This window comes from Balaenoptera musculus, chromosome 8 (genome assembly GCF_009873245.2).
Source record: "Balaenoptera musculus isolate JJ_BM4_2016_0621 chromosome 8, mBalMus1.pri.v3, whole genome shotgun sequence".
NCBI classification, from domain to species: domain Eukaryota; kingdom Metazoa; phylum Chordata; class Mammalia; order Artiodactyla; family Balaenopteridae; genus Balaenoptera; species Balaenoptera musculus.
The window spans coordinates 104,220,631-104,247,093 of record NC_045792.1 but is presented as its reverse complement, the minus strand read 5'-3'; the positions used below and the strand labels follow the sequence as shown (position 1 = coordinate 104,247,093).

Sequence of the window (26,463 nt, the reverse complement as noted above, 5' to 3'; positions counted from 1 at the left end):
AATTACATACCCCTCTAACCTGTTCCCCACACAGCAGCTGGAGTAATCTTTTAAAACTACAAAGTTGATCACTTTACTTCCTTGTTTCAAATCATTCAGTTGCTGCCAGGACTCTAAAGGTAGAAACCAAAGTTCTTTAAATGACCTAGTAAGCCCTGCATGATCTAGACCTTGCCTATCTTCCCAGCCAGAATTCACCACACAGTTCCTCTGTCTTCCCTCTCACTGTCCCTCTCTCTGTTTCTCACACCATGCCTCCTGCAGTATCACACACTCTGTGTCCCTGTAGCCAAGAACATGGTTCAAATGTCAGACTGTCTGAGGTAAAATCCTAGTTCTACTCCTTCCAGGTTCAATGACCTTGGGCATGTCACTTAATGTCTCAATGCCTCCGTCTCCTCTTCTGTAGACTGGGGTTAAAACTTACCTCTTAGAGTTGTTACAAGAAGGAAATGAAATGTTATGTGTAAAGTATAGAAACAGGGAATTCACCAGCAGTCCAGTGGTTAGGACTCGGCGCTTTCCCTGCCGGGGCCTGGGTCCAATCCCCGGTCAAGGAACAAAAGTCCCGCAAGCAAGCCGTGAGGCACAGCCAAATAAATAAATAAATACATAAATAAAGTATAAAAATATAGTCCCCAATTAATGTTAGCAACTGCTAATATTATTCCCCCTTCCCTGCCTGGTTAATGCTTCTCATATTTCAGATCTCAGCTCAAATTATCTGCGGGACGCCTCCCTCACCCTCCCACCTGCCCACCACACCCCGAACTCCCTAACCAGGTTATGACTCTGTTAAATTCTCACATAGCGTCCTGAACTTTTCATTCATTCTACAATACTTTGTGATTATACACCCGAGGGATTATTTTATTAATATCCATCAACCCTACCAGCCTGTAAGCTCCAAGAGGACAGAGACAGTGTCCATTTTACCATTATTAGATCCCCAGATCCCAGCTCGATGTCTGGCATATAATGCAGGTAGGTTTTGGATGAATGTTTGATTGAAAAGGAGGCAAAGAAGCAGAGCCAATGAGTTCAAATGACTCTAGAAGACTGTCATCATAAAGATTAAGGGCAAGACATGGAGAAGGATCCAGTTTTCTCACTACATTTTTAAGCTGGCAGACACTTGAGCATGTTTAAATGCTGATGGGAAGGAGCCAGAGGAGAGGGAACTCACCAGAAGGGATGAGAGCCATGGGGCTGCGCGAGGGGATGGGACTTAGGGCAGGAGCAGGAAGAATCAGTCTCAGACGGAAGGAGGGACACCTCTTCCATGGTATAGGAACGAAAGCTGAGAATTCAGCTGTGCCTGTAGGTTTGGTGGCAGGAAGTCCTACCAAGACCTTTCCATGAATCTTGGTAACGTAAGCAGCAAACCTGGATTTCTCTGAGAAGCTCAGCATATTTGGTGGACATCACTCCATTCACTTTTGCCACTCATGTAAAAAGAAAGCAGATATTTTCTTCATCATTGACTGTACTGACGCACTACAGAGCAAAATAACAAGTTTCCAAAGCAACTCAGTTACAGAGCTGAGACAAGCGATCTCAGTGTTCTCTTTATTGAACATGCTTCCTCCCCAAATTGGGAAACAGTATGGTAAAATGATAATATGGTAAAATAATAGCTGGCACTAGTTGAGTGCTTACTATGTACGGGGCACCGTTCTGGTAATTTATCTGCAATAACTCATTTGATCCCCACATTATGATACATTTTAAGATGAGGAAGCTGAATTCCAGGGAGGTTAAGTAACTTGCCCAAGGTCAACAGGTGGAGGTGGCAAAACTAGGTTTTAAACCCAGGAGTCGGCACTTCCCTGGTGGTCCAGTGGTAAAGAATCCACCTTCCAAAGCAGGGAACACGGGTTTGATCCCTGGTCGGGGAAGTAAGATCCCACATGCCATGGGGCCACTAATGCCGGGCGCCACGACTCCTGAGCCTGGGCGCCTCAATGAGAAAGCCCACGTGCGGCAAACCACAGAGCCCGCGTGCCCTGGAGCCGGCGTGCCAGAACTAGAGAGAGAACCCGCACGCTACAACTAGAGAGAAGCCCACGTGCCACAACAAAAGATCCCGCATGCCTCAGTGAAGATCCCGAGTGACACAACTAAGACCCAATGCAGCCAAAAAAGAAATAATAATAAAAAAATTAAATAAACCCAGGAGTCTGACTCCAAAATTGATACTTTTTAAAAATTTTATTTTACTGAAGTATAGTTGATTTTCAACGTTGTGTTAATTTCTGCTGTACAGCAAAGTGATTGTTGTACATATATATATTCCTTCTCATATTCCTTTCCATTATGGTTTATTACAGGATACTGAATACAGTTCCTTATGCTATACAGTAGGACCTTGTTGTTTATCCATTCTATGTATAATATTTTGCATCTGTTAATCCTAAACTCCCAATCCATGCCTCCCCAAAATTGATGCTTTTAACCACTCTTCTATACTCCCTCTCTAGCAGAGGGGAAAGAACATATGAGGAATCAATCGGAAGACCTGGTGTCTCTATTACAAACTAACTCTATGTGCTTGGGCATTCACTTAGGTGTCTGAGCATCCGTTTGCTCATCAGTAAAATGAGAATGAGAATGTTTACTTTATGAGGATTTTAAAAGGGTTATGTAATGTTGAAAAGGGGAAATCACTATATACAAGATATTATTGTCATGTTTACCATAAAATCTAATATCCTTGTCTTCTAGTTGGGTCACAATCTAATAGGCTATTGTGGAGACCCTCGGTTCCCATAACCAGTACAGCAGCAGCAGGTTGGCTGATTCTCATCCCATCAGCTTTAACATCCCTGACCAAGTCTCCTTGATGACCAAAAGCACACCTCGGTGCTCCCTTCCTCCTGAATGCACTCACTACTACCTTTGGGAACAGCTGCAGCTTATGCCCTCACTTCTTTGATTTTGTTGCCTGAGGAGTGAATGTTAATAAATAAATAGACTGAATTACAGCTAACAGTGAAGTGCACTCTGGAAGACCAAGTTCCAGTTTGGTGGTAGAATCCTGGTTCCAGTTTAATGGTGGAATCTGACTATCAGAGCTGGGAGAGAACTTCAAGTTCTTCTTTTAGTGCAACTAACACAACAACCCCTCTCCCAACCCATTCTATAGCCCAGGAAAACTGAGGCCAGGTAGGTGAGATGACACAACTAGTTTGGATTGGTAGCAGGGCTTTTTTTTTTTTACCTTGAAAATGTTTTCAAGTGGGTTTAACACAAACGATTTCACCTTACCAAAATCATATCTGGAAAGTACTTCAAATACTTACATATTTGTTTCATTATGTATACCTTTCCAGAAAGGAGCCAAATCCTAAAATGCCATTACTCATAAATAAACAAAACCTTAAATCAATAATTCAGGCAAAGCCCATTCTTCACATTGCCCTTACTTGGCCATTTCAAGCATTTCTCAGGTAGAAACAGGCCCACATCTTCAGGGGCAGTAAAATCTAATGGTTCAATTCAGACTGCTCTGTACAAAGCTCAGTCTATTATTACTAGTTCATCTCTTAGCTTAGTCTCCGAGTATGAAAGAACTGTACCTACCTCTTAGAGCTGGAGTTGGGGAGGGGGGGGTCACATGAGATAACGCACTTTTAGCACCTACCTGGCACTCTATAACTTTATGATTTGGGCATAATTCTTTCCTCTCTTAAGGAGATAGCAATTCACTATTCGATGACCTTAGACCACTAGACCTTAGACCACTCCACCTTAGACCACTCCGATGCTACTAAACCAAGGAGAAACCCAGCTGTGACAGGCTGAGAAATGTCCGTCCCCACCCCCATTCCCTTTTAAGACAGTGAGTAGGCCGGAATTCTGGTTGATAAATGAGAGGAGCTGAGAAGGAGCTGAGAGAAGCTGCAGTGATGACTGTTCTGAGAATCTGATCTGCGAGGAGACGAATCTCCACACGTACCATGGAGATGCTTTGGGAAAGAGAGCCGGCCTACCTGACCGAAGGAGGACCAGAGAGAGAAGGGCTGGATGAAAGAAATGCTTAAAGGGAGATGGATTGACTGGAGGTGCCCAAAGAGGAAAAATTGAAACGGGAAACAGAGGCTGAATATTGGGAAATCTTCTGGGCGGTGAGTGCCATTAAAGGAGGCATTGCGTGTCCCGGGGATACAGATTTGGGGCGAAAAGCGGAGTAGGAACAAAGGTGGGCTACTCAAACTGCGGAGACAGAGCCCCCAAGATGTGGGGGGTACCCGGACGGCCCGAGGGTGACCAGGGCCGGCGAGGACCGGAAGGCGGGGCTCTGGGGGCACTCACAGGGTAGGCGGGGGGTTGAGGGGGGAGGTCGGGAGCCGGCAGAGTAGCTGACGCCGCGTTCGCCCCGGGGAAGGTCAGCGACCCCGGGCCGGGGAGCTGAGCGGAGACCCAAGAGGGGCCGCGGTTGCCATGGCGCCGGGCGGGGAGGGGGTGACTCGGGCCCCGCCCCGAGCCCCGCGGGGCTGCCGGCTCCAGATGGTCCCGAGCCTCCCGCGGGAGCCGGCGGCCTGCGGCAGGGGGAGGCTATTGTCCTCCTTCCGCGGCGCCGCAGTCCCGTCGCTCGCGCCCGCGCCCCGCCACCGCCGGCCCCGCGCGCTCCCCGCGCCGCTCGCGCCCCGTGACAGCGCCCGCCTGCAGCCTGCCGTGCGCCCCGCCGCCGCCCGCAACCGCCCCTCGCGGCTGGGCTGCGGGCGCGGCGACGACCGGTGCGCCCCCGCCCGTCGCGCTCCCGGCTGTCCGGCCGGCGCTCCGCACCGAGGTAGGTGCCGGTGCCCGGGCCCGCTTTGTCCCGGCCGGCGGGGCTGTGCGCTTTGTGCGGCCGCGTGCGGGCGGCGGGGTCGGGGTCGGGGTCGGGGTCGGGGCCGGGGCCGGCCAAGGGAGCAGGGGTGGGAAGATGCGGCTCCTGGCGCTCGCTCCCGCTGGGTCCCGGGGACAGGATGGAGAGTCAAGTGCCAGCCACCCAGGTACCCGTGTGCGAGCAGCGGGGATCGAGGCTTGCGGGACGCGGGCCTTTCCGGAGACCAGAGAAGAGTCTGGAAGAGTTGGGGCTGACAAACGCGTTAAGGGATCGGGTCGCTGGGCTCTGAGCGTGTCTGACAGCGCCAGCTGTTCGCATCGCGGAGGCGGGCCGGCCGGCGCCGGTCCAAGTGCTGCGGACACGCTTGGCTGTCTCTGCCCCGCAGCTGTGAGCGCCCGACTCCCTCTCGGGAACTGGCTGGGGGCTCCCTCTGGAGCCGGTGGGCTTCTCCTCGCCTCTTTGGTAGCTAGCTGCATGCTCTCCTTTTATGCTCCCTCACAGTGTGTGTGAGAGAGGGACATGGTTGGCTGTGGTGACCGGAACACTGGCAGAGGAAGAAGGGAGAATGAAGCCCCTGCGGGTGGCGGGGAAGAGGCAGCGTAAGGTGTCCCTGTGGCCGAGATATGCAGAGGGCTTGGAGTCCGCGGGCACAGAACTAGTGGGCAAGGCCTCCTCCTGAGCGGTTCCAACTCCAGCACCACAATCGGCATTTACCATCCACTGTGGCTCAGAACGACTTTACCCCTTTAACCTCGTGGCATTACATGCTTGTCTGATCTGCAGGCTTGCCCCTGTCCTAACCTGGTACATGCTGTCTCCGTGGGTTGTTTCTCAGCTGCCCTCCTCCCCTCCGAGAGCAGCCACAATTCCGGCGCTGGAGAGCTGGTCGGTTCAGGCACCGGCACGGTGTCTACAAACCAGTTTCCCTTGAATGTGAAGGGGGCAGAGTGAATTCCAAATACGTGACTTAGCTTGAGGTGCTGGGCAACCTCTTGGCATATTCAGAAGAGCAAGGGATAAGGGAGAAAAAAGCTAATAGGGATCTTAGATTTGTCCCTTAGAGAAACTGATGTAACCCATCGGTTACAGACTTGGGGGAGGGACGTAGCAAGGGAGTGGAAATTAATCTGAATAATTCTGCCCTGAGTGGAGGATTCTAAAGGAGAAGATCAAACAAAAATCCAGTCCCACTCTTCAGCCTAGTTCCTAAGTTCCTTGGAGGAGAGTTCCTGGTGCTTTATCAGGAATACAGCCTTGAGGGAAATGGTTGGGGTTTCGTCTCTCGGTTCTCTGGTTGCCCTGCATGCATTTCCTTTTGCTGTCCTAGGAGCCCCGAGTTTGTTTGTGATTTCTTTTTCCTTTTATCTCTCTGCTGGTCCACTCACACTTTGAGTCAAATAAGATTTTTACTTTGCCAAAGTCCCCATTCCTTCTCATCTGTTATTCATCCCGCTGTCATTTGTTCAACTCCACCTCCCAGCAGCGTCTCCAGCCATATCGTCGTCCTTCCGCACATCTGCGATTCGCCTGTGTCCAGCCATCAGCTCTATTTGTCTCATTAGATCTAGAGCCCACTCCATCTTCATTTTCCTCTCTCATTGCCTGAGGCTTCTGGTTCTTTGTGGGTCTTGGGGTTTCTGAGGGGAAGTTGTGTTTGAGTTTAGCATGGGAGAGAGCCTAAACAGACCCAGGGGCTAACCTCAGGTCACACTCACCCCTGAAACTTTGTGTCTTCTCTGTCCTCATAGCTTCTCTAACTAATTCTAACTGCTCCTCATCTTTGAACAACAGTGGCCCTCAAGGTGTGGCCTCCAGACCAGTAGCTTTAGTATCATCTGGGAACAGTTTAGAAATGCAAATTCCCAGGCCCCACCCCAGATCTCCTGAATCAGAAGCTCTGGGGAGCAGGGCCCAGTGGTCTGTGTTTTAATAGCCCTCCAGGTAATTACGATTCATGCAAGGTTGAGAATCCCTGATCCTGTACTATAGAGCTCAACACTGACGGTACTCCAGATGAGAAGCAGAGGGTCTTCTCTGATGCCATTTTCATTCTTTCCTTGTGTTTTTTTCTCTAAACCTAAAAAAGACATGAATTTGATGGGGAAAAAAAAAAAAGAATTATGGCCCATTCATTCAATGTCTCTTTTTTAAATGTTCTTTTTTTTTCTTTTTTAAAAAATTTTTGTTGGAGCATAGTTGATTTACAATGTGTTAGTTTCTGCTGTACAGCAAAGTGAATCAGTTATACATATACATATCTCCACTCTTTTTTAGATTCCTTTCCCGTATAGGTCATTACAGAGTATTGAGTACAGTTCCCTGTGCTATACAATAGGTCTCTATTAGTTCATTCAATATCTCTTTATTGAATACCTATTGTACTGGGAAAACACCAACATGAGTAAGATGCAGCCCTTGTCCTCAATGGGTTAAAAGTGGAGCAGGCAGAGAGACACATAAACAACTGACTGTAATACAATGTGATAAGTGTAATAATAGCTGCATGCTGAAGTGCTGTGGGAGCACAGAGGAGGGAATGATCAACTGTCTCTGAGGGAGGGAAAGAATTAATCAGGAGGAGGATGTGGCGAGAGAAGGAATTAGGGTACAAGACAGACTCTAGCCCGGGGGGATAGGATTTCTAGCTTTACAGGCCAGTGAAAGGGAGGAAAGGGGAAGGGGGCAGCTGCCCTTGAGGGTCAGCACTAGGCTGAGCAGAATCTGCATCCAGCAGCGCTTGGGCGTATAATCTAGCAGGACCCCAAGCTTGCAGCTGGTGGGAGTTGGCTTTATCATAGCATGAACAATGTAAGCTACTTGGGCCTGGCCTCCAGGTCAGTGGCTAAGAATAAGGCATTGGTGAAACTGTAATCTGGATTAGCTGCTGTACCGTCCTATCGCCAGAGTCCAGGAATCCATGGAGAAGAATCAGGTTGATGATTCCCCAGCACAGAGTTGAGTTAGGGGGTCGTGGGGCTGGGGCACAGGCTGACTAAGGAAATGAGCATGGAGACCCAAATCATAAGCGAGGAATGATAAATCAGAGAAAAGAAACCAGGGTGGGACCTATGTAGAGAAACTCAACCAGAAAACTACAGGACTCTGGACATGGCAGCAGGGAACACAGAACACAGCACATTGTCCAAAAGGCCAGGGGTCTGCAGAGCCCAAATGCCTGAAAACCAAAACTCAGAGGCTCTCAGAGCCACTGTGCTGAAGGACACCAGAAAGCATCACTCACTATGGGAATAAACTCCTTGGAGTTCCAACATGGTGGCCCCATGGGGTCCTGTGACCTAAGGCAAGGGTTCCCAACCCCCGGGCCGTGGACCAGTATGGGTCTGTGGCCTGTTAGGAACCGGGCTGCACAGCAGGAGTGAGCAGCGGGTGAGTGAGTGAAGCTTCATCTGCCGCTCCCCATCGCTTGCATTACCACCTGAACCATCCTCCCCGCACCACCACCGTCCATGGAAAAATTGTCTTCCATGAAACCAGTCCCTGGGGCCAAAAAAGTTGGGGACCACTGATCTAAGGACACCAGTGCCATCTTGGTTCCTTATCTATATGATGGGAGGCATCTTGGAAACTCAGGATGAAAAGCATGTATGTCTCAAATTGGATTTAGCCAGGGGACCATTTTATTTGGGAGAAGGGGAGGTTCCAGCTTCATATTTTCTCCCCCAAGTTATAGGAGAGGTTGTAACACCCAGACCTCCCTGAGAGGTCTGGATCCCATGCCTCGGTCCCAACAGGATCCGTCAGGAGGACAAAGTTGGATCACCAAAAAGAAGCCAAAGCGGTACATGTTTAGGTTTTTTTTTTTTTTTTTTAATACATTTTTGGTATGTATGTATGTATGTATGTATTTATTTATTTATTTATGGCTGTGTTGGGTCTTCGTTTCTGTGCGAGGGCTTTCTCTAGTTGCGGCAAGCGGGGGCCACTCTTCATCGCGGTGCGCGGGCCTCTCACTGTCGCGGCCTCTCTTGTTGCGGAGCACAGGCTCCAGATGCGCAGGCTCAGTAATTGTGGCTCACGGGCCTAGTTGCTCCGCGGCATGTGGGATCTTCCCAGACCAGGGCTCGAACCCGTGTCCCCTGCATTGGCAGGCGGAATCTCAACCACTGCGCCACCAGGGAAGCCCACATGTTTAGGTTTTGTACAGCTTCCAGAGGTCCTGGGGACACACAGCAGTTTGGAGATGGGGTCTGACAGTCTGCTTCTTTAAGTTTCTGCTCTTTGTGGAGTACAAAGATATAAAACAAGGTGTGAAAACCTCAGAGGCCTTCAGGGGCCAAGCAGGTAACAAAAATGTGTGACAAGGCTGGGAAGGAGCCAACAGGGAATGGTGGGGCCTGTAGAGAAGTGGAAAGCGCAAGCCCACCTAAAAGAATCCCAAATTAGTTCTTTTATAACAACTCATTGGCCATACCCCTGGGGGCTGGCTTTAGTAGGTTTGTGACTCCTGATAAAAGGAAAAAGGGTCACAGAATAGAAGGCGCGACATTGTATGTAGGGTTTTTTGTGGAGAGCTCTGTGCAGGGAGAGTGGGAGTGCTAGAAATGTGCATCCCAGAGCTAAGTGTGAGCATGGCTGCTGTGGAAGAAGCCCTAATCTGAGGGGCCCAGAGAAATGGAATTTGAATTGGTCCCAGGGCTTAGGCTGCTTCCCTGTCCAGTGGCTGGGAGTATTCGGGGACTCTAGTTCAAGTCACACCTTGCCTACAGCACTCTTTGCTCAGGATGACTTGACTCTGCCCTCGAATTTATTTTTATATAAATATTTACAGAGCAAATTCAAAGAATCTGCTGGGGATTAGGGAAAATGATGGATTTTAAATGAGAAAGGAGTCCTCGGCCTAGTAAAAATGAAGCTCTCTTTCCTATTACAGGCAATGAAAAGCCCAAATCTAGGAACCTGAGACCTTAACTCCCAGGGAAATGCTTGTGTGTGTTTTCTTTTTGGGAGAAAGGGGAGGGGTAGACAGTCCTGGCCTTCACGTGGGGCAGGTTCCGCTTCATGAAACCACTTAATGACAGAAGCCAAGTTCTGCCCTGTGCACCCATGGGAACACATCTCGCTAACCACCCACAACTCACCACCCATTCTTTCTTCCTTCCCCCACACCACACAAGAGGTACCATACCTTCTTTCTAGAGCCAGAGACTGCCAAGGTCATAGCCCCAACCCTAGGAGGGTGCTAAGGATGAAAATGTCTTTGTATTTGAGAGGCACTAGGAAAATGAGAAATGCAGAATTTGGGGTTCAGTTACAGAGTCAGCCCCCTCCATTCTCTTGAATGGCTGCTGAATTACTCGAGAACTTTGGATAGTAGAGGTTTAAAAAAAAAAAAAATCCCTAGAAGCTAATCTGAAACTCATTTGTTAGTTTGGAGAAGGACAGGGTTTGTTTGTGTAAAATAGAGTCGTGAGTTGTGCTGGCGAGCATACATGGTCCCAGTTTCCCCAGCCTGGGCCCTAGAAGGGAGCTCTGAAGGGCTCCAGGAAGTTCAAGGAACATGTAAATGTTATGATTAAGAGCTTGTCCTCCAGAGTCAAAAAGAATCTCGCTTCAAAACCCAGCTCTGCGCCTTCCAGCTGCCTCCCAGTGACCTTGAACCGTGATTTAACTTTCATGGAGCAACTTCGTCATCTATGAAATGGGGATGATAATGGACCCTTGCCCCACAGAGGGTTGCGATGAGGTGATGCATGTAAATGGCGAGGACACATATCACAGCTGATGTTCATTGAGCACCTATTAAGTATTCTCTGTCACAAGTAAAAGGAAAAAAAGGGGAGATAACCATACTGTGTCCTCCTTTGAACTCCTGGGCTCTTTATCCATACTTACTAGCAGTGCATCAGTCTTCCTGGTGTATCATAGATGCATCTTGGCCTGAGAGCAGGATGTGGGTCTTTTCACCTCAAATCGCTTATAGCAGCAGTCCCCAACCTTTTGGTTTCATGGGGGTAGGGGGGACGGTGGTAATGCCAGCGATGAGGAGTGATGGGGAGCTGCAGGTGATGCTTTGCTCGCTCACCCACCACTCACCTCCTGCTCTGCAGCCTGGTTCCTATCGGGCCGTGGACCCATACCGGTCCGCGGCCCGGGGGGTGGGGATCCCTGGCTTACAGGGTATAGGAGGCCATCTCGGGGGTGGGGCGGGGGGCACTCAGAACGGTTTGTGGAACCAGGAATGAAAGAACTCCGGTTTATACTCACTATTGCCCAAGGGGTCCCAGGCCTGCTTCCCTGCATTGCCCTGGTGTACACACTGCTGTCCTGAGCCACGCTGAGGGCCATCGCCACCTTCGGCCCCCTGCCCACTGTCCCTCTCTGGCCTGAGGCTCTGGAGACCATCTCCACTATGTCGCTCTGAGACACTGCTGCCTTCCAGCCTCTCTCCACGTGTGTCTGTTGTGTTCCTGTCTCTCTGCTTCTCCACCATGGCTTCCTCTCTCCCACTGGGGGATGATTTCCATTGGTGAAAACAACGACCGCAACCTTTGGCCGTCAGGAGAGCAGAGCAGATCTAGGGCAGGAAGAGAGGAGGACACGGTGAGTGTTGGACTCAGCGGCTTTGAGATGCGTCTCACCAGCCACATTCCCCCTTGCAGGAGCAGGAGGCCATCCACCACCATGAGCAGCACCCTGTCACCCACAGACTTTGACAGCTTGGAGATCCAGGGCCAGTACAGTGACATCAACAACCGCTGGGACCTGCCCGACTCGGACTGGGACAATGACAGCAGCTCAGCCCGCCTCTTTGAGAGGTCTCGAATTAAGGCCCTGGCAGGTGAGGTCAGGGGAGGGCCGGGGGAGATGCTGAGAATGCTGGGATGGGAAGCTTGTCATGAAGAGTCCTTCAACTTCATGGGAAGACCGACTCTCTTTCTAAACTGCTGCACTAGAGCGGGAAACCCAGATCACCCTACCAAGCCCCTGGTCCCCAACTCCAGCCTCAAGAACAAACCGCGCACAATCCATAACATGCCCAGCTTCCTTCCCCACAAGCAGGGAGAAGCCGTGCTGACCCTGGGACTCAGCTGTGTTCCCCTCTGCGCTCAGCTGACTTCCCGGCCTCTATCCCTGAGTCATGTTCCTTAATTCTTTTGCGCTCTTAGTCTTGCTGTTCTGTTTCCACCCACCTCTCCCTTACCTTTCATCCTCTTGTCTCTTCCTTGATTTCCACTGTCATCTCTCACACCTGTTCTCCCTCCTAGTCCAGTAGCCTCTCCTCTCCCTCCCCACCTGTTCCTTCCACCTGCCGCCTGTTCCTCCCTCTATTTCATCTACTGGTTCCCTGAAACAGGTTCCCTCTGCCTGCCTCTGGTTTCTGCAGCCGCCCATTCTCCCGCCTGCCTCAGCCCCTGCCCTCCCCTATGGCCTCGGTTCTCTCCTTCAGCCCCTGTGAGCACAAGCAAACCCGTTCGACGGGCCTCCCTGCGTTCTGGGGAGGAGTTGTCATGGCAACAAGAGTGCGGCTGCCACCTGACACCACCGGCTGCGGCTGTCGTGGGGCTGAGTCACCCACACACCCCAAGGCCACCCACCCTTTTGGCTTCCCTCCTCCATGCCACCCTTGTCTTTTCCACTGACCTGCTGGCCTCCCAGCCCAGTGCAGTGGGAGAGGTCATAGCTCCTCCTTCCTGAGAGGGGGTGCTCCCAGCATGGGTGAGGTGGCCTCCTATAAGAAGGGAGACACTGAGGGGGGTGGTTCCCAAACTTGGCTGCACTTTTTACAGGATCACCCATGGATGTTTTCACAAATATAGGTTCTCAAACCCCTTTCTGGGCACACCGAATTAGAATCTTTGGACTTAAGGTCCAGGAATCGGAATTTTTAAGCTCTCCAGGTAATTCTTTTCCGCCAGCCCAACACCATTCTGAGGATCCCCATGTGGTAGCCATTGCTTCTGGGTATCCCTTATCATTTTCTGCTGGGCCTCCCTGTCCTTCTGGTCAGGTCTACACGCTGGCTTGTGAAATACTCATACTGCTATTTCTCTAGATGAGAGGAGGCAGAAGACATGGGTTATGGAGAATCTCACCTCTTTGGGGGAAAGTTTCCCTGGTACCCTGATTTTGGATAAGAGTAGCCTCTAGAATGGTCACGATGTCTGTGTGCACACGACACGTGATACCCAGGACGGTTGCAATGTTTGTGCATGCGACATATGCCACCTCATGCTGTCCATAGGTGTTTATCTCCACCACTAAATGGGGCTCTTCTGTGGAGGTGTCACTGTATGGGCTTTGCCTAGCACTGCGCCTCGCACCGGTAGGTGCCAAATAAATACTGAATGAAGGAAGATGGGAGAAGGGCAAGAGTAGCTTGTAAGTGACAAGGGCTGAAGCCCATAGAAAGGTAGGAAGGAAATCGGGTAGATGTGCCCGGCAGTGGGTGTACTGGGGGCCTGATGGGCCCCACGGCAGGGAAGGAGCTGGTACTGGAGGTGAGGATGACAAACAAGAGAGGAAGATAACAACACCTATCTCACAAATAAAGGAATGTAAGCAAACACCTAGCACAGTGCCTGGCTAGTACTACTGAGCTGGCTTTGCCCCTTCAAGGATTTCTCTTTCTCTGCTCCCTGAGCTGGGGCTCAAAGCCCACGTCCTGAAGGGGGGACCTCCCAGAGTCGCAGAGAGGGGGCATCCTCAACACACCTGCAGACCTTGGGAAAGCAGGACTTTGCTTCGGGGGCCTCTCCCTCGGGTCTTGCGTGCTCGGAGGCAACTGGGGGCCAGACGGGCAGGTCTCTAAGGCGCTGGCAGTTCCCTCCTGCGGCCCGCGGGGCCTGGCCCTGCCCCAGCCGGAAAGCTCCGCCTCCCACCCCTCCCCCGTCACTGTCCGACCTGTTTGTCTGGAGCTGCCTCCGTCTCCTCTCGCCGCAGCCAGGTGTGTTCTGCCGACGGGTCCCGGAGCTCGGGGCTCAGACATCCCGTGACCCCTTTTTCCTACTCCTCGAAACTTCCACCGTCCTTGAGGCACACCCCCTGCCACCCGGGGACCCCAGGCTCGCGGGATCCCAGGCTCGAGGGGGAGCGGACCCTCGGCGCCCCGCCCCGGCGCGGGCAGAGCATGGACTCTGGGCCCCGGGAGAGTGAGAGGCAGCAGCAGCATGAACGGGCACGAAGTGAGCAGGGCGCACGGGCACGGCCTGAACGGGGCCGGCGAGTTTTACTACGAGGCTGTGGAAGAGTCTCAGAACCCCCGGGGCCTCCCGCTCTCGCCGGCTGCCTTCGTCAGCCCGGCTCAGCGCGCCAGCGTGCTGGAGGGACGCTTCAAGCAGCTTCAAGGTGGGCTCCGGGGGGCGAGCGGAGGGGAGCCGCGCGGAGAGGGGGTCCCGCGAAGCGAGGGGCCCGGGGGAGGGCGTGGCAGAGGAGCCGGAGCCAGGAACCCGGGGTCGGGGGGAGCATCTTCTGTGACTCAGACGTTTGTGTTGGGAGACAAAGTGCCGGGGGAGTAATTACAAGTGGCCGGAAAACACGGGGATGCTGACAGAATCGGGAAAGGCTTGGACCCGCTGGAGGGGCGGTGAGAGCGAGAGCGGGTGTGACGGTGGCGGCGGCGGGGCCCCGCTGGGCGTGTGCCCTCGAAGGCGAGGAGCGAGCGTGGTTCGCTGAGGCTTTCCGGCCTTTGGGAGGAAACGCCCGCTGGGGTGGTCAGGGAAGGAGACAGGGAGAGTGAGCCAGTAGGCGAGGGACCTAGGGCGTGTCTGTGCTGCCCTGGGTTTCTGAGTGGGTGTCTTAAGTGTGTGTGGAAACCAGGGAGAGTGTCAAAGGGAGCTGGTGCAGACAGGCTCAGGTATATGTCTGAGCAGGCTGTGTTCACCCTGGCGGCCATACTCCAGTGTATCTCTGGGAGCCACTGTGTCTTGTGTGTCCGTGGACGCCTTGTAAAGTTACACTTTGTCCCTGGCGCTTGGCTTTGCACATTTTTCTCCTAGCTGCCCCCGTTTCCACGTCTTCCCCTTTCATGCTACCTGTGCGCCCAAATGGCCTCACCCCCGTGTGCCTGGCATCAGGGCAGACTCCATGGATCCAGTAATGGCTGATGTTCCGGGCGGTCCCCGGCTCGGGCAGGGCCTCTGGACCCTGAGAGGAGGCCCACAGAGCATCAGGATAAATGAGCATTTGTTAGGACCCCAAGGTTGTCCCAGGTACGGGGTTGGAGGTAAGAAAGACAGAAATAGACATGGGTGTGTCGCTATGTTTTATGGGTGAGGTGTGTAGGAATGTGAGATTAAGGGGTGAGTCTTTTCGGTTTCTGAGATGCTGGTGCTGAGACGGAAGGACAAGTGACTCTTCAGGCCCTGGCCATTTGCACTGGGTCCTTGCACTGGGCTCCTCTGGGGAGAACTGGTGGAAATCCTAGTGGCCGGAGCAGCTTCCGATGGCCTGAGCTTCTTCCCTCACGTTGTCATTTATAATATTTTTAATTCTTAACTTTTCTGTGAAATGTAACAGGATCCCCTCATCAGCAGCTCCCCCTGTGGGCCAGGCAACAGGCATCTCCTCACTTTTTTTGAGATTGGTGCTAAGCTCTGCCTGGCTTCTTCCTGCCCCCACCCCGTGTTTCTTGGGCTCACTGTTTTCCCTGTTTCCTACTTTCACGATGATGTTTTCCCTCTTGACATTGGAATATTGGTGTCCTGGGACAGGATCCCCTTGCAACCAATTGAATGAACCCAGAAGTAGAGGAACCTGTCTTCTCTTTAAATTATCCCAGGAGAGCAAGCTGACTCAGGAGGCCTGCAGCCTCTATTATGTCACATCCTTCTAATGACCACTTGGAACAGCGGCTGCTGTAATTTAAGTCCACACCCTCTCCTTTGTCCACCAGCAAAAGGGAACAGCCATACCTCCTGCTGGACCGACCTGAGAAACTCTTACTCTTTCCTTCGGGTTAGATCATGCCTGTAAACAGTAACTCATCGACGAGCCACTTCGTGCCGCATCTTACACACGTTGTCTCAGTCAACACAATGACTTGCTGAAAGAGAAAGTAATGTGCCCATTTTACAGATGAGGAAAGTGAGGCCCTGATGGGTGAAGCAACAGCGTTTCACCACTGTTACATGACAGAGCCCTGATCCCAGACCTTCCCTGCATGTCCCCTGCTTCTAATTTCTTTCATCCTTTCTTCTCAAAGCCTATTTTCCGTCTCTTATTTTTGTTCTTCACCTTGCTTATGAACTCATTCCAATTTCTGTATTTCCCGGCTTTTTAAGCTATGGGTTTTCCTCCCGGCCGTCTTCCTGCCCTTCCTCCTCCCCAGACCTCACTTCCCCAACCCCACCAACTGGTGTTTAGAAACAGGTGCACGGTACTTGAAGGGCAGAAATGACCCCATGTTGCTGCCACAGATGAACGAGAAGCTGTGCAGAAGAAAACCTTCACCAAGTGGGTCAACTCTCACCTGGCCCGGGTGACATGCCGGGTGGGAGACCTGTACAGCGACCTCCGGGATGGACGTAACCTCCTGAGGCTCCTCGAGGTGCTCTCGGGAGAGACACTGGTGAGCTGTGGTCACCAGGGAGGAGGCAGCCTGAGAGACAGTGGTCAAGGGGACAAGCTGTGGGAGTGGCCCTGAACGAGAAGAGTGACACCACAGAGCAGAAAGCAGTGGCCGCCCTCTGCTCAGAGGATGGTTTCATTTTGAGAGGCTTTGCTGCGTGAATTAAACCAGGAGCATTGCTTCGTGGAGACAGGAACAGTGGCCCCATTGAAAACATTTTTTTCCCACCCACTCTGGGTGTCGTTAATTCCCTTGGGAATCTTAATCTGCCCCAAGCCTCATCTGCAACTCAGCTTTAGCTCCCTGGGGCGGTCCCTGTGTTCCTGAGGGAGGTCATGGGGAAGGTGTAGGAAGCAGGGCCCCGGGAAAGCTAGGAGGGAAGGAGGAGGAGGCCCACGGTCCCATGGCTTTGTGTCCCCGGTCCCTCGACAGCCAAAGCCCACAAAGGGCCGCATGCGGATCCACTGCCTGGAGAACGTGGACAAGGCGCTGCAGTTCCTGAAGGAGCAAAAAGTGCACCTGGAAAATGTGGGCTCGCATGACATTGTGGACGGGAACCACCGCCTGACCCTCGGGCTGGTGTGGACCATCATCCTTCGATTCCAGGTACCCCGCACGGTGTTGCTCGGTGGGTGCCCTGCACACCAGTGCTGCAGCCCCAAAAGTCACTGCACACACGGGGGGCCTAGAACCTCATACGCCAAATCAGGGGACACGCCTCATTAAACAGGGTGGAGGCCAGCGTGGGTGTTGTCAGGCTTCTGTGGCAAATTCCCTGTGGCCTGGGCTGTGTACTGGTCACGGGCTATAGGACCACATGTCGCTGCACAAGGGACTGGAAATTTTACAGACTGGTCCTTCACCACGGAGAGCTTTAGAGCTACATTTGGGGTCTGGTCACCAGCCTACTCCGCTGCCTCAAACTCTGCTCACTTCCCTCAAAAGAGGACAGCCGCCCTACTCCTTCTTATGCTCTGAGCAAAGCCAGTCCAGTGTCCTAATGCCATCACAGCTCTCCTGATTCCCCTGCCTCCTCCCTGGGTGTAACCTCCCCTGCTCCTTCCAGCCCTAAGCAGAGCTCTGTCAGCTTCATCTTTGAAACCCAGCTCTCAGGAAATGTTCACTCTGCCACCTGCAGTTCCCCCACCTGCAGGAACCCGCATTCTTCACTTCGAGGCACTTCCACTCTTCTGAGTTCCCACCCCATTCTGCTGCCTCAAATCCCTTTGACCTAAGTTCTGTGGTCACTAACCCAGGAGGAAAGGTCCCCAGGCTCTGTCCTTGGACCCTAATCCAGGAATCTAAGGAGCAGTTTCCTGCCGTGTATCTCTGAGCATCTCTGATAATTCCAGGAGCCCCTGTTCAGGGAGTGAGGGCCTCCCTTCCTCCTTTCCTTCCTTCCTTCCTTCCTTCCTTCCTTCTTAGATCCAAGACATAAGTGTGGAAACAGAAGACAATAAGGAGAAGAAGTCAGCCAAGGATGCCCTGCTGCTGTGGTGCCAGATGAAGACCGCGGGGTGAGGCTGCCCAGGCAGCGTGGCCTTGGAGGGTTGGATGCACCAAGGCTGTGCAGTAAAGGAAGGATGGGGGCCAGGAACCACAAGCTGGGGGTCCGTCCTCGAGGCACAGACCAGGGTGGCCCTCCTCACTGTCTATCCTGGCCTCTGTTTACAGGTACCCCAATGTCAACGTGCACAACTTCACCACCAGCTGGAGAGATGGGCTGGCCTTCAACGCCATTGTACATAAACACCGGTGAGAAGACGGGGGTTCGAGAGCTTGTCCGAGTTACTGGATGGGTTGATGACCCATGGGCCCAGGCACACATAGACAAAGCAGTGAGATGAGATGAGCTACATGGCAGTTACAAGAAAGGAACATTCGGAGAAGAACCAGGATGTCGGGGTGCCTACTGCATGGAGGGCTTGCGATGGGAGCCCTGGGGCGGGGAGGGTTGGGGACTTAGGGAGAAAGATAGGGGTGGTTTACTTTTCCTCTTCAGAATCTCACATGCCCTTGATACCTTCTATATTCCCTCCCCACCTAGGCCAGACCTGCTGGATTTTGAGTCCCTGAAGAAGTGTAATGCACATTACAATCTGCAGAACGCTTTCAATCTGGCTGAGAAGGAGCTGGGACTTACGAAGCTGCTGGATCCTGAAGGTGGGGCAGAGAGGCTGTGGGTTAGAGACAGAAGGTGGATGAGTGGGTGCCGGGGGCTGAGGGCGGCGAGAACGGGAAGGAACTGCAGATGGTTCAGATGGCTACGGGGTTTCTTTGGGAAGTGATGGAAATGTTCTGGATTTAGATCGTGGTGACGGTTGCACAATCTTGTGAATATACTAAAAACCGTGGAATAGGATACTTTAAAAGGGTGAATTTTATGGCATGAAAAGTATATCTGAATATAGGAAGAAAGGCAGTCCCGTGGCAGAAGGAGCCCTGGGGTATGGTTCTATCCCAGCCCCTCCACGGAGCAGCTCTGTGACATAGAGCCAGTCGCTTGGCCTCTCTGTGGCTCAGTTTCCTCATCTCTAAAATGAGAAGATTGGTCTCCGTGGTCTCTAAGGGCCCTTCTAATTCCAAAACTCTAGGGTTCTAAATTAAGCTCCGTGACCTTGAGGTCTCATAAAGCACTGGCCTTATGGTCAGTTGACCCTACCCATTGGCCCCTGTGGTTCTGATCTAATGCTGATGAGACTGGGAATGGCCACTGAGCTCTTGTTTTGTACCTGGCACTACACTTGACGTGCTCTAATTAATTTAATCCTCACAACACCCCCTTTGAAATCAATATCATGCTCCGTTTATGGAAGAGAAGACAGGGGCCTATAAAGGTTGAGTGACTTCCCCAAGGTCATACGGCTGGTGGAGCTGAGATTCAAATTCAGGCAGCCTGGCTGCAGAGCCTGTTTCCTCAGTCACCTCTCTGGGAGAGCAGAGAGCAGTCAGCAGTCTTGGTGCAGCTAGAAAAGGGAAGGACAGAAGGGCCGAGTGACTTCCTTGCTGGAAATGCTTCTTCTGAAGCTCCTTGGGCAGATTTCGGACTTGGTTACTTTCTCCCTGTCTTCCATCCCACCTGTAGTCCCTTTTCCTGTGCCTTCTTAGTCCAGAATGACAAACATCAGCTAACTAGTGATCGAAGCAGGCCAAGTACAATGCTCCTTGGAGAGCGTTTGAGAAGCACAGCTATGATAAAGAATATTTAAGTAAAGCCTTGTATCCCACAACTTTCTGAGATGATTTCCGTGGTTCCCGCCTGCCTGTGGGAGGTCAGAGGGGGTCAGGAGGGCTTCTGGTCTAATAGTCTTCCCTGTAGGTAGGATACAAGCTGGCCCAATTAAGAGAACCAATTAAGAGATTTCAAGTCATAGTCAGCCTTGGTGTCCTCGTGGTAGGAGTTAATTTGGCTTGAAGGACACTCACCTCCTGGGCCCACAGCTGAACTTTGGGACTGAGGTAAGAAATAGCCATGACTGTGCCCCAAGATGGCCCTGAGAACTGGCCTCTGTCCCTGCTTCCAGGGCGCCCTGGGCCCATCCCTCTGAACATCCTGGGTTCAGGAGGCCTCTTTCATACCTTCTGTCTTGCTGCCCCTGAATTGGATGACTTCTTGGGCATCTTTCCAGCCCATAAGTCCACAATCCATCCCCTAATGGGAATGCTATTTCTTTTCTTGTCTCTCTTTCTCCAAACAACTAATTTTACACTGGGTAAAAGCCTCTTTGGGCTTCTGGATTTTAAACTCCGCTTGTTTCTAGGAAGAGGGGGAATAGAAAGGTTAGCTTTTCATGCCCTTTTAGTCCAAATAGTTTATTTGTCATTTTACTCTGAAGGGAGCTGGAAAGATATCAGCCTGGGAGGGCTAGGAGGCTCCTAGGATTGGAGTAAGTGATTCGAGTTGTGGGCATACTTCTGGGAAGCAGGTTTCTAATCTCAGCCTGATCTGAGTGGTCCTTTTTCTCAGACGTGAATGTGGACCAACCAGATGAGAAATCAATTATTACCTACGTCGCTACTTACTACCACTATTTCTCCAAGATGAAGGCCCTGGCCGTGGAAGGCAAAAGAATTGGCAAGGTACTCTCCAGCATGGGGGCGGTAGGCATAAAGACCAGAGGAGGCCTGGCCTAGGGGTCCTACTCCCCTAAAGCAGGAGCAGGGGAGGACTGGGCCGGGGAACCCACAGCACGGTTTCACAGGTGCTGGACCACGCCATGGAGGCCGAGCGCCTGGTGGAGAAGTATGAGTCCCTGGCCTCAGAGCTGCTGCAGTGGATTGAGCAAACGATCGTGACCCTCAATGACCGGCAGCTGGCCAACTCCCTGAGTGGTGTCCAGAACCAGCTCCAGTCCTTCAATTCCTACCGCACTGTGGAGAAGCCACCCAAGTAGGTGTCCCTGAGCCACACCCTGCCACGGCCTGCCTGCCCCAAGCTGTGCTCACACAGCAGGAAGCCTAAATGAGGGGAGCCTTTTGGGAGGGAGATGCGGCAGCACATAAATGCAGTGGAGGCTCATTTCCCCCAGCTCAGAGCCCCAGAAGCAGTTCCAAAGTAAAAAATTTTAATGGTCACCCATTACAAGAAATCACGCTGTGGAAATGATTGCCATGGTATGTAGAGCCGGTGCAGTCTACTCAGATGAGATTGGTCGGGGTGTCTCGGCAACCCAATCCCAGCTTAAGGACAGGGGATTGGACCCAACAGGCAGGTTGTCGCTGGCAATACATGCATGTGGCTGGTCACTTGCACATTGCACAGATTCTTATCATTTATGTATTTTAGCAACTGACTGTTGAAGTATGGAATTACTACTAGATGATTCTATACAGTACATGCTAAAACTTCTGTGTTTTTTGTTTTTGAGCTCTTTCGGAGTTAATGTGTTTCAGCTCCAAAACTAATATTAATCCAGGAAACATCTGTTCCTGTGCATTCCAGGGAATGATTTGAGGTGTGCCCTTTGACCCAGAAAGTCCTCTTCTGGGCATTGAACAAAGATGTAGCTTCAAGGATGTTCACGAACGTGACCTTTGTAAAAGAAAGATAAGTCATGGGACAGCCACAGAAAATAATATTGGAGAAATGCATTTATTGACCTGAAAAGACGTTCATGAAACATAAGAGTTACAAGACAGTTGTCTGTGGACGGCAGAGAGCAAAGGGCTAAGCGTCCAGATTCAAAGTACCTGAGTTCAAATCCTGGCTCTGCCACCTGCCCTTGTGAGCATTGGGCATTATTTAGCCTGTCTGTGCCTCGGTTTTCACATCTGGAAAATGGGGGTAATGAGAGAATGTAGGTAACAGTGAGAAGGAGTTAATGCGTGCAAAGCCCTGAGAACAGGGCCTGGCTCTCGGTGAGTGAGTCCTCAACAAATGTTAGCCATGGTTATGGTAAGATCCCATCTGTGTAAAGCAAAAATGCAGTACGTACGTGCCCAAGGGTGACAGTGGTCGTGTCTGTGTGGTTTTCAGTTGTTTTAAAATTAGGTTCTTTTTCAACGTGGTTTGCCAGTATTTTCACAAGCTTTTACAAGAAGAAAAGCAACACAGAACAACTTCATTTTGAAATGTAAAGAGTCCCCGGGCCCCTCGTGGCCTTTGACTCTGACCCCACCTGGCCTCCTGCCTCAGGTTCACTGAGAAAGGGAACTTGGAAGTGCTGCTGTTCACCATCCAGAGCAAGCTGCGGGCCAACAACCAGAAGGTCTACACGCCCCGCGAGGGCCGGCTCATCTCCGACATCAACAAGGTCCACAGACTTCCTTCCATCCCTGGGACGACCCACCCTCAGCACCAGCCCCTACTGTCCCTGCTTGAACCCTCGGCCTGGCTTGAACCCCACCCATCCAGGGTGCAGGCGTGACTGCCACATTCTCTCCTGAGTCCTGCACGTCCCCCTCCTCCTCCCTCGGTCTCTCCATGCAAATTATACCCCAGTCCCTTATCTTGTTCAGCATACCCTAGACTCACTGGCCCTACTTTTGTTTCATTTTTTTCACAGACAGCATAAGATTAACAAAAGTAATAGGGTTCGCCCACAGCCCCACCACCACAAAAAAATCCAGTGATTTGCACTGTGCCCTGTCCCCCTCCGGTCTTTGTCCAGCAGCAGACGTGTTTTTCATGGGGCTCCACGGCACTCACGCCACCCTGTTCCTCATATTTCCCTGCACAGGTGTCTGACCGCATTCCACAGACCCACTAGACCGAGCTTCCCTGGGACCCACCCTACACCCCCAGCCCCGGTGACCCCTCCCCGCCCTCACTTCCTGAGCCCTGGCCCTTTAGCACTAATCCTGTCTCCACCTCGCAGGCCTGGGAGCGGCTGGAGAAAGCTGAACACGAGCGTGAGCTGGCCCTGCGCACGGAGCTGATCCGCCAGGAGAAGCTGGAGCAGCTGGCCGCCCGCTTCGACCGCAAGGCCGCCATGCGGGAGACCTGGCTTAGCGAGAACCAGCGCCTTGTGTCCCAGGTAGGACACGGGGGGCTCTTGGCCTGTCCAGGCAGGTCTGGAGACATGGGAGAGTGAGAGAGAGTGGTGGATAAGGAGCCCTGCGAGGTGGGGAGCTAAAGAAACAAGAACTCCATCACACAGACTTGGAGACCAAGAGCCCGGGAACCAGGGCCCGGAGCCTTGAACAGGAGAAGGGCCGGTGAGACGGGATGGGGTGGGATAGAGAGGACGCTTAGAGCCACCCCATGGAGTTGGCACCTCGCAGCAGAAGTGCTCCGGGGGGTGGGCAGGGAGGTGAGCAGAGCGGCGTCCCGGAGCTCCCAGCCCTCCCTCCCTGTCCCCGCCCCAGGACAACTTTGGGCTGGAGCTGGCCGCCGTGGAGGCAGCGGTGCGGAAGCACGAAGCCATTGAGACGGACATCGTGGCCTACAGCGGCCGGGTGCAGGCGGTGGACGCCGTGGCCGCCGAGCTGGCCGCTGAGCACTACCACGACATCAAGCGCATCGCCGCGCGGCAGCACAACGTGGCGCGGCTCTGGGACTTCCTGCGGCAGATGGTGGCCGCCCGGCGGGAGCGGCTCCTCCTCAACCTGGAGCTGCAGAAGGTGTTCCAGGACCTGCTCTACCTCATGGACTGGATGGAAGAGATGAAGGTACCAGCGGATGCGGAGGTGGGGTCGAGGTGGTCGGGACCGTGGGAGGACGAAGGGCATGTCTGCTCATTTGCTCAGCCGAACCTTTGCAGGGTATGTACCAGTCCAGGGCCCTGTCCCCAGTTCAGATGAACAGAGCAAACAGCTCCCTGTCCTCATGGGGCTCACGTTGCAGTGGGAGGAGACTGATGATAAAACCCGTGGGCCTGTCAATAAACAACATAGCAGGTGGGCGTGAAACGTAGGAGGAAAGAGAAACAGGCTGAGTGATGGAGGGGTCCAGGAAGGCCTCTCTGAAAAATGCCATTTGAGCTGAGAGCAGAATGTCCCAAGGAGCCAGCACAGGGAGATCTAAGGAGAGAATGTTTCCAGGCAGAAGGAACAGAAAGGCCCTTGGCCTGCTCACGCATGGCATGTTCCGGATGAGAAGGGAGGCCGGGGGGTGGGGGCGGGCTGCTGTAAGAACAGGGAGGGGACAGGGGATGAGGTAAGGGAGGAAGCAGCCAGCTCGCTTAGGGCTCACAGGCCTGGTCAGGGAGTTTGGATTTTACTCAGAGTAACATGGGACACTGAAAGCGATTAGAAGGTTTTGAAAAGGGGGAGAGACATGATTCTGCGTTTTTACATTTTTTTAAATGTCACTTTGACTGCTATTTGAAGAATGGCTGTGGGCAGCCAGAGTGGGAGCAGAGAGACCAGTCACAGGCTGTTGCAGTGATCTAGGCGAGAGACGGGGATGTGGATAGGTCTGCAGAGATGCTGACGATTGCTGGGGTGCTGGGGACTGAGCCACGACCATAGGAGGGTGGCGATAATTCTGATGCTGAGATGATGAGTCAGAGCGGAGATTCCAGGAGCAGGGTTTAGTAGGAAAGTTGTTCGGCAGGAGGGGAGTTGAGTACAAAGAGGCCAGGGTGCCAGGAGATAACTCAGCGGTCACTATGTGTGTGAGTGAGGGCTGACAGCTGGGAGCACGTGTGCTCACCTGGGTGCAACAGCTGGAGCCGCCCCAAGAGGTCGGGATGTGTGGTTGATCCAGGAAGACGGGGCGAGGTTAGCGCATGTGTGTGGCGGGGCAAGAGGCCTGACTGGGAGGGAACCGGGCGGCTCTCAGACGGCCATCGACATGCCGCGTGCGCCCCGCAGGGCCGGCTGCAGTCCCAGGACCTGGGCAAGCATCTGGCTGGAGTGGAGGACCTGCTGCAGCTGCACGAGCTGGTGGAAGCCGACATTGCCGTACAGGCTGAGAGGGTGCGGGCCGTCAGCGCCTCTGCGCTGCGCTTCTGTGACACAGGAAAAGGTGAAAAACGGGGGCGGGGGGAGGAATTGGAAAAGGGAGGGGCTGGGAAGGAGAACATTAAGAGCTGAAGCAGCAAGACTGGAAAAACCTGGGGACAGGAAAGATGATGGGTGGACGGTGGGCGACAGAGCTAAGAGAGTGGGGTGGGGGGGGATTCGTAACTAGGGGTGCACAGGGGGCAGTAGAGGGCTGGGCCACAGCTCTTGGCCCTCTGGTGTGACTGTTTCAGAGTACAAACCATGCGACCCCCAGCTGGTGTTGGAGCGGGTGACCACCCTGGAGCAGAACTATGAGTCGCTGTGCAAGTTGGCAGCGGCTCGGCGGGCCCGGCTGGAGGAGTCCCGGCGACTCTGGCGCTTCCTCTGGGAGGTGGGCGAGGCCGAGGCCTGGGTGCGAGAGCAGCAGCACCTGCTGGCCTCGGCAGAAACCGGCCGGGACCTGACCGGCGTCCTCCGCCTGCTCAACAAGCACACAGCCCTGCGAGGCGAGATGAGCGGCCGGCTGGGGCCCCTGAAGCTCATTCTGGAGCAGGGCCAGCAGCTAGTGGCTGAGGGCCACCCCGGGGCAGGCCAGGCCGCCGCCCGCACCGCCGAGCTCCAGGCCCAGTGGGAGAGGCTGGAGGCCCTGGCGGAGGAGCGTGCCCAGCGGCTGGCCCAGGCCGCCAGCCTCTACCAGTTCCAGGCGGATGCAAACGACATGGAGGCCTGGCTGGTGGATGCGCTGCGCCTGGTGTCCAGCCCCGAGCTGGGACACGACGAGTTCTCCACGCAGGCCCTGGCCCGGCAGCATCGGGCCCTGGAGGAAGAGATCCGAGGCCACCGGCCCACCCTGGACACCCTGAGGGAGCAGGCCGCGGCCCTGCCTCCCGTGCTGAGCCGTGCGCCGGAGGTGCAGGGCCGGCTGCCCACCCTGGAGAGGCACTACGAGGAGCTGCGGGCCCGCGCGGGCGAGCGCGCACGTGCCCTGGAGGCGGCCCTGGCGCTCTACACCATGCTCAGCGAGGCCGGGGCCTGCGGGCTCTGGGTGGAGGAGAAGGAGCAGTGGCTCAACGGGCTCGCCCTGCCTGAGCGCCTGGAGGACCTGGAGGTCGTGCAGCAAAGGTAGGCCCCGTGCACGCCCCGCCCTCCCGAGTGGCCTTGTGAGTTTGGGGCCAATGTATAGGGTGGCCCCCATGTGTGTGGGGTATGGTGGGTGCCACCATAAACTGCCTGCTCTTGCTACATACATCCCTTTGAGTCTTGCCAATAGTCTGGTTTTTGCTTTAATGAAAAACGTTAAACATACTCAGAAATAGAAACATTATGCAGCAAATTCCTATATAGCCATCACCCAAATTCAGTAATCATCAATATCTTGCTCTGTTTGATTAATTTTCCTTTTCAAAAGCAAATCCCCAGTATTAACATTTCACCTCTGTATTCTCCAGGAACATAGAAATTTGCAATAGGAGTACATTATTTTTTAATTGTGTGTGCAGGCTTAGAATAGCTAAGGCTTTGAAGTTATAAACCTTTTAGACAGAGACACTGATTAACCCCTCATGAAGTAGCTTTATCTACAGAATAAGAAATCCTAAAATAATTTAGAAATGATGTTTTTCTTATAGAACCACACACAATACCATTATCACATAAAACAAAATTAGCAATTCCTTGATATCACCAACTACTCAATCTTCTTTTTCCTTTTATTTAT

At 53.0% G+C, this 26,463-nt stretch overlaps 1 protein-coding gene and 1 long non-coding RNA gene across 10 annotated transcripts in view; one reads left to right on the top strand and one right to left on the bottom strand.

Moving 5' to 3' along the window:
- The first annotated feature begins 3,882 nt into the window (after nucleotides 1-3,882).
- The window catches only part of SPTBN2 (spectrin beta, non-erythrocytic 2), a 38,415-nt gene continuing 15,834 nt past the window's right edge, over nucleotides 3,883-26,463 (top strand). For 7 of the 9 annotated variants that reach the window (XM_036860395.1, XM_036860398.1, XM_036860394.1 and 4 more), the window contains exons 1-13: nucleotides 13,752-14,137; nucleotides 16,207-16,358; nucleotides 16,791-16,964; nucleotides 17,784-17,875; nucleotides 18,033-18,113; nucleotides 18,406-18,521; nucleotides 20,326-20,438; nucleotides 20,561-20,748; nucleotides 21,994-22,111; nucleotides 22,676-22,834; nucleotides 23,166-23,468; nucleotides 24,615-24,768; nucleotides 24,998-25,868. In XM_036860395.1, coding sequence (XP_036716290.1) covers nucleotides 13,960-14,137; nucleotides 16,207-16,358; nucleotides 16,791-16,964; nucleotides 17,784-17,875; nucleotides 18,033-18,113; nucleotides 18,406-18,521; nucleotides 20,326-20,438; nucleotides 20,561-20,748; nucleotides 21,994-22,111; nucleotides 22,676-22,834; nucleotides 23,166-23,468; nucleotides 24,615-24,768; nucleotides 24,998-25,868 — 2,699 coding nt within the window. In that variant the 5' untranslated portion in view covers nucleotides 13,752-13,959. Of the gene's footprint in view, nucleotides 4,128-4,693; nucleotides 4,793-11,451; nucleotides 11,631-13,751; nucleotides 14,138-16,206; nucleotides 16,359-16,790; nucleotides 16,965-17,783; nucleotides 17,876-18,032; nucleotides 18,114-18,405; nucleotides 18,522-20,325; nucleotides 20,439-20,560; nucleotides 20,749-21,993; nucleotides 22,112-22,675; nucleotides 22,835-23,165; nucleotides 23,469-24,614; nucleotides 24,769-24,997; nucleotides 25,869-26,463 lie in introns of those variants that run through there. The other 2 variants (XM_036860396.1, XM_036860397.1) reach the window with 2 other exon arrangements.
- LOC118899164 lies at nucleotides 8,874-13,617 on the bottom strand. The gene is made up of 3 exons (XR_005020895.1): nucleotides 13,505-13,617; nucleotides 11,057-11,366; nucleotides 8,874-9,068 (listed from the first exon to the last, which is right to left on the bottom strand). It is a non-coding gene; the product is annotated as an uncharacterized LOC118899164 (long non-coding RNA).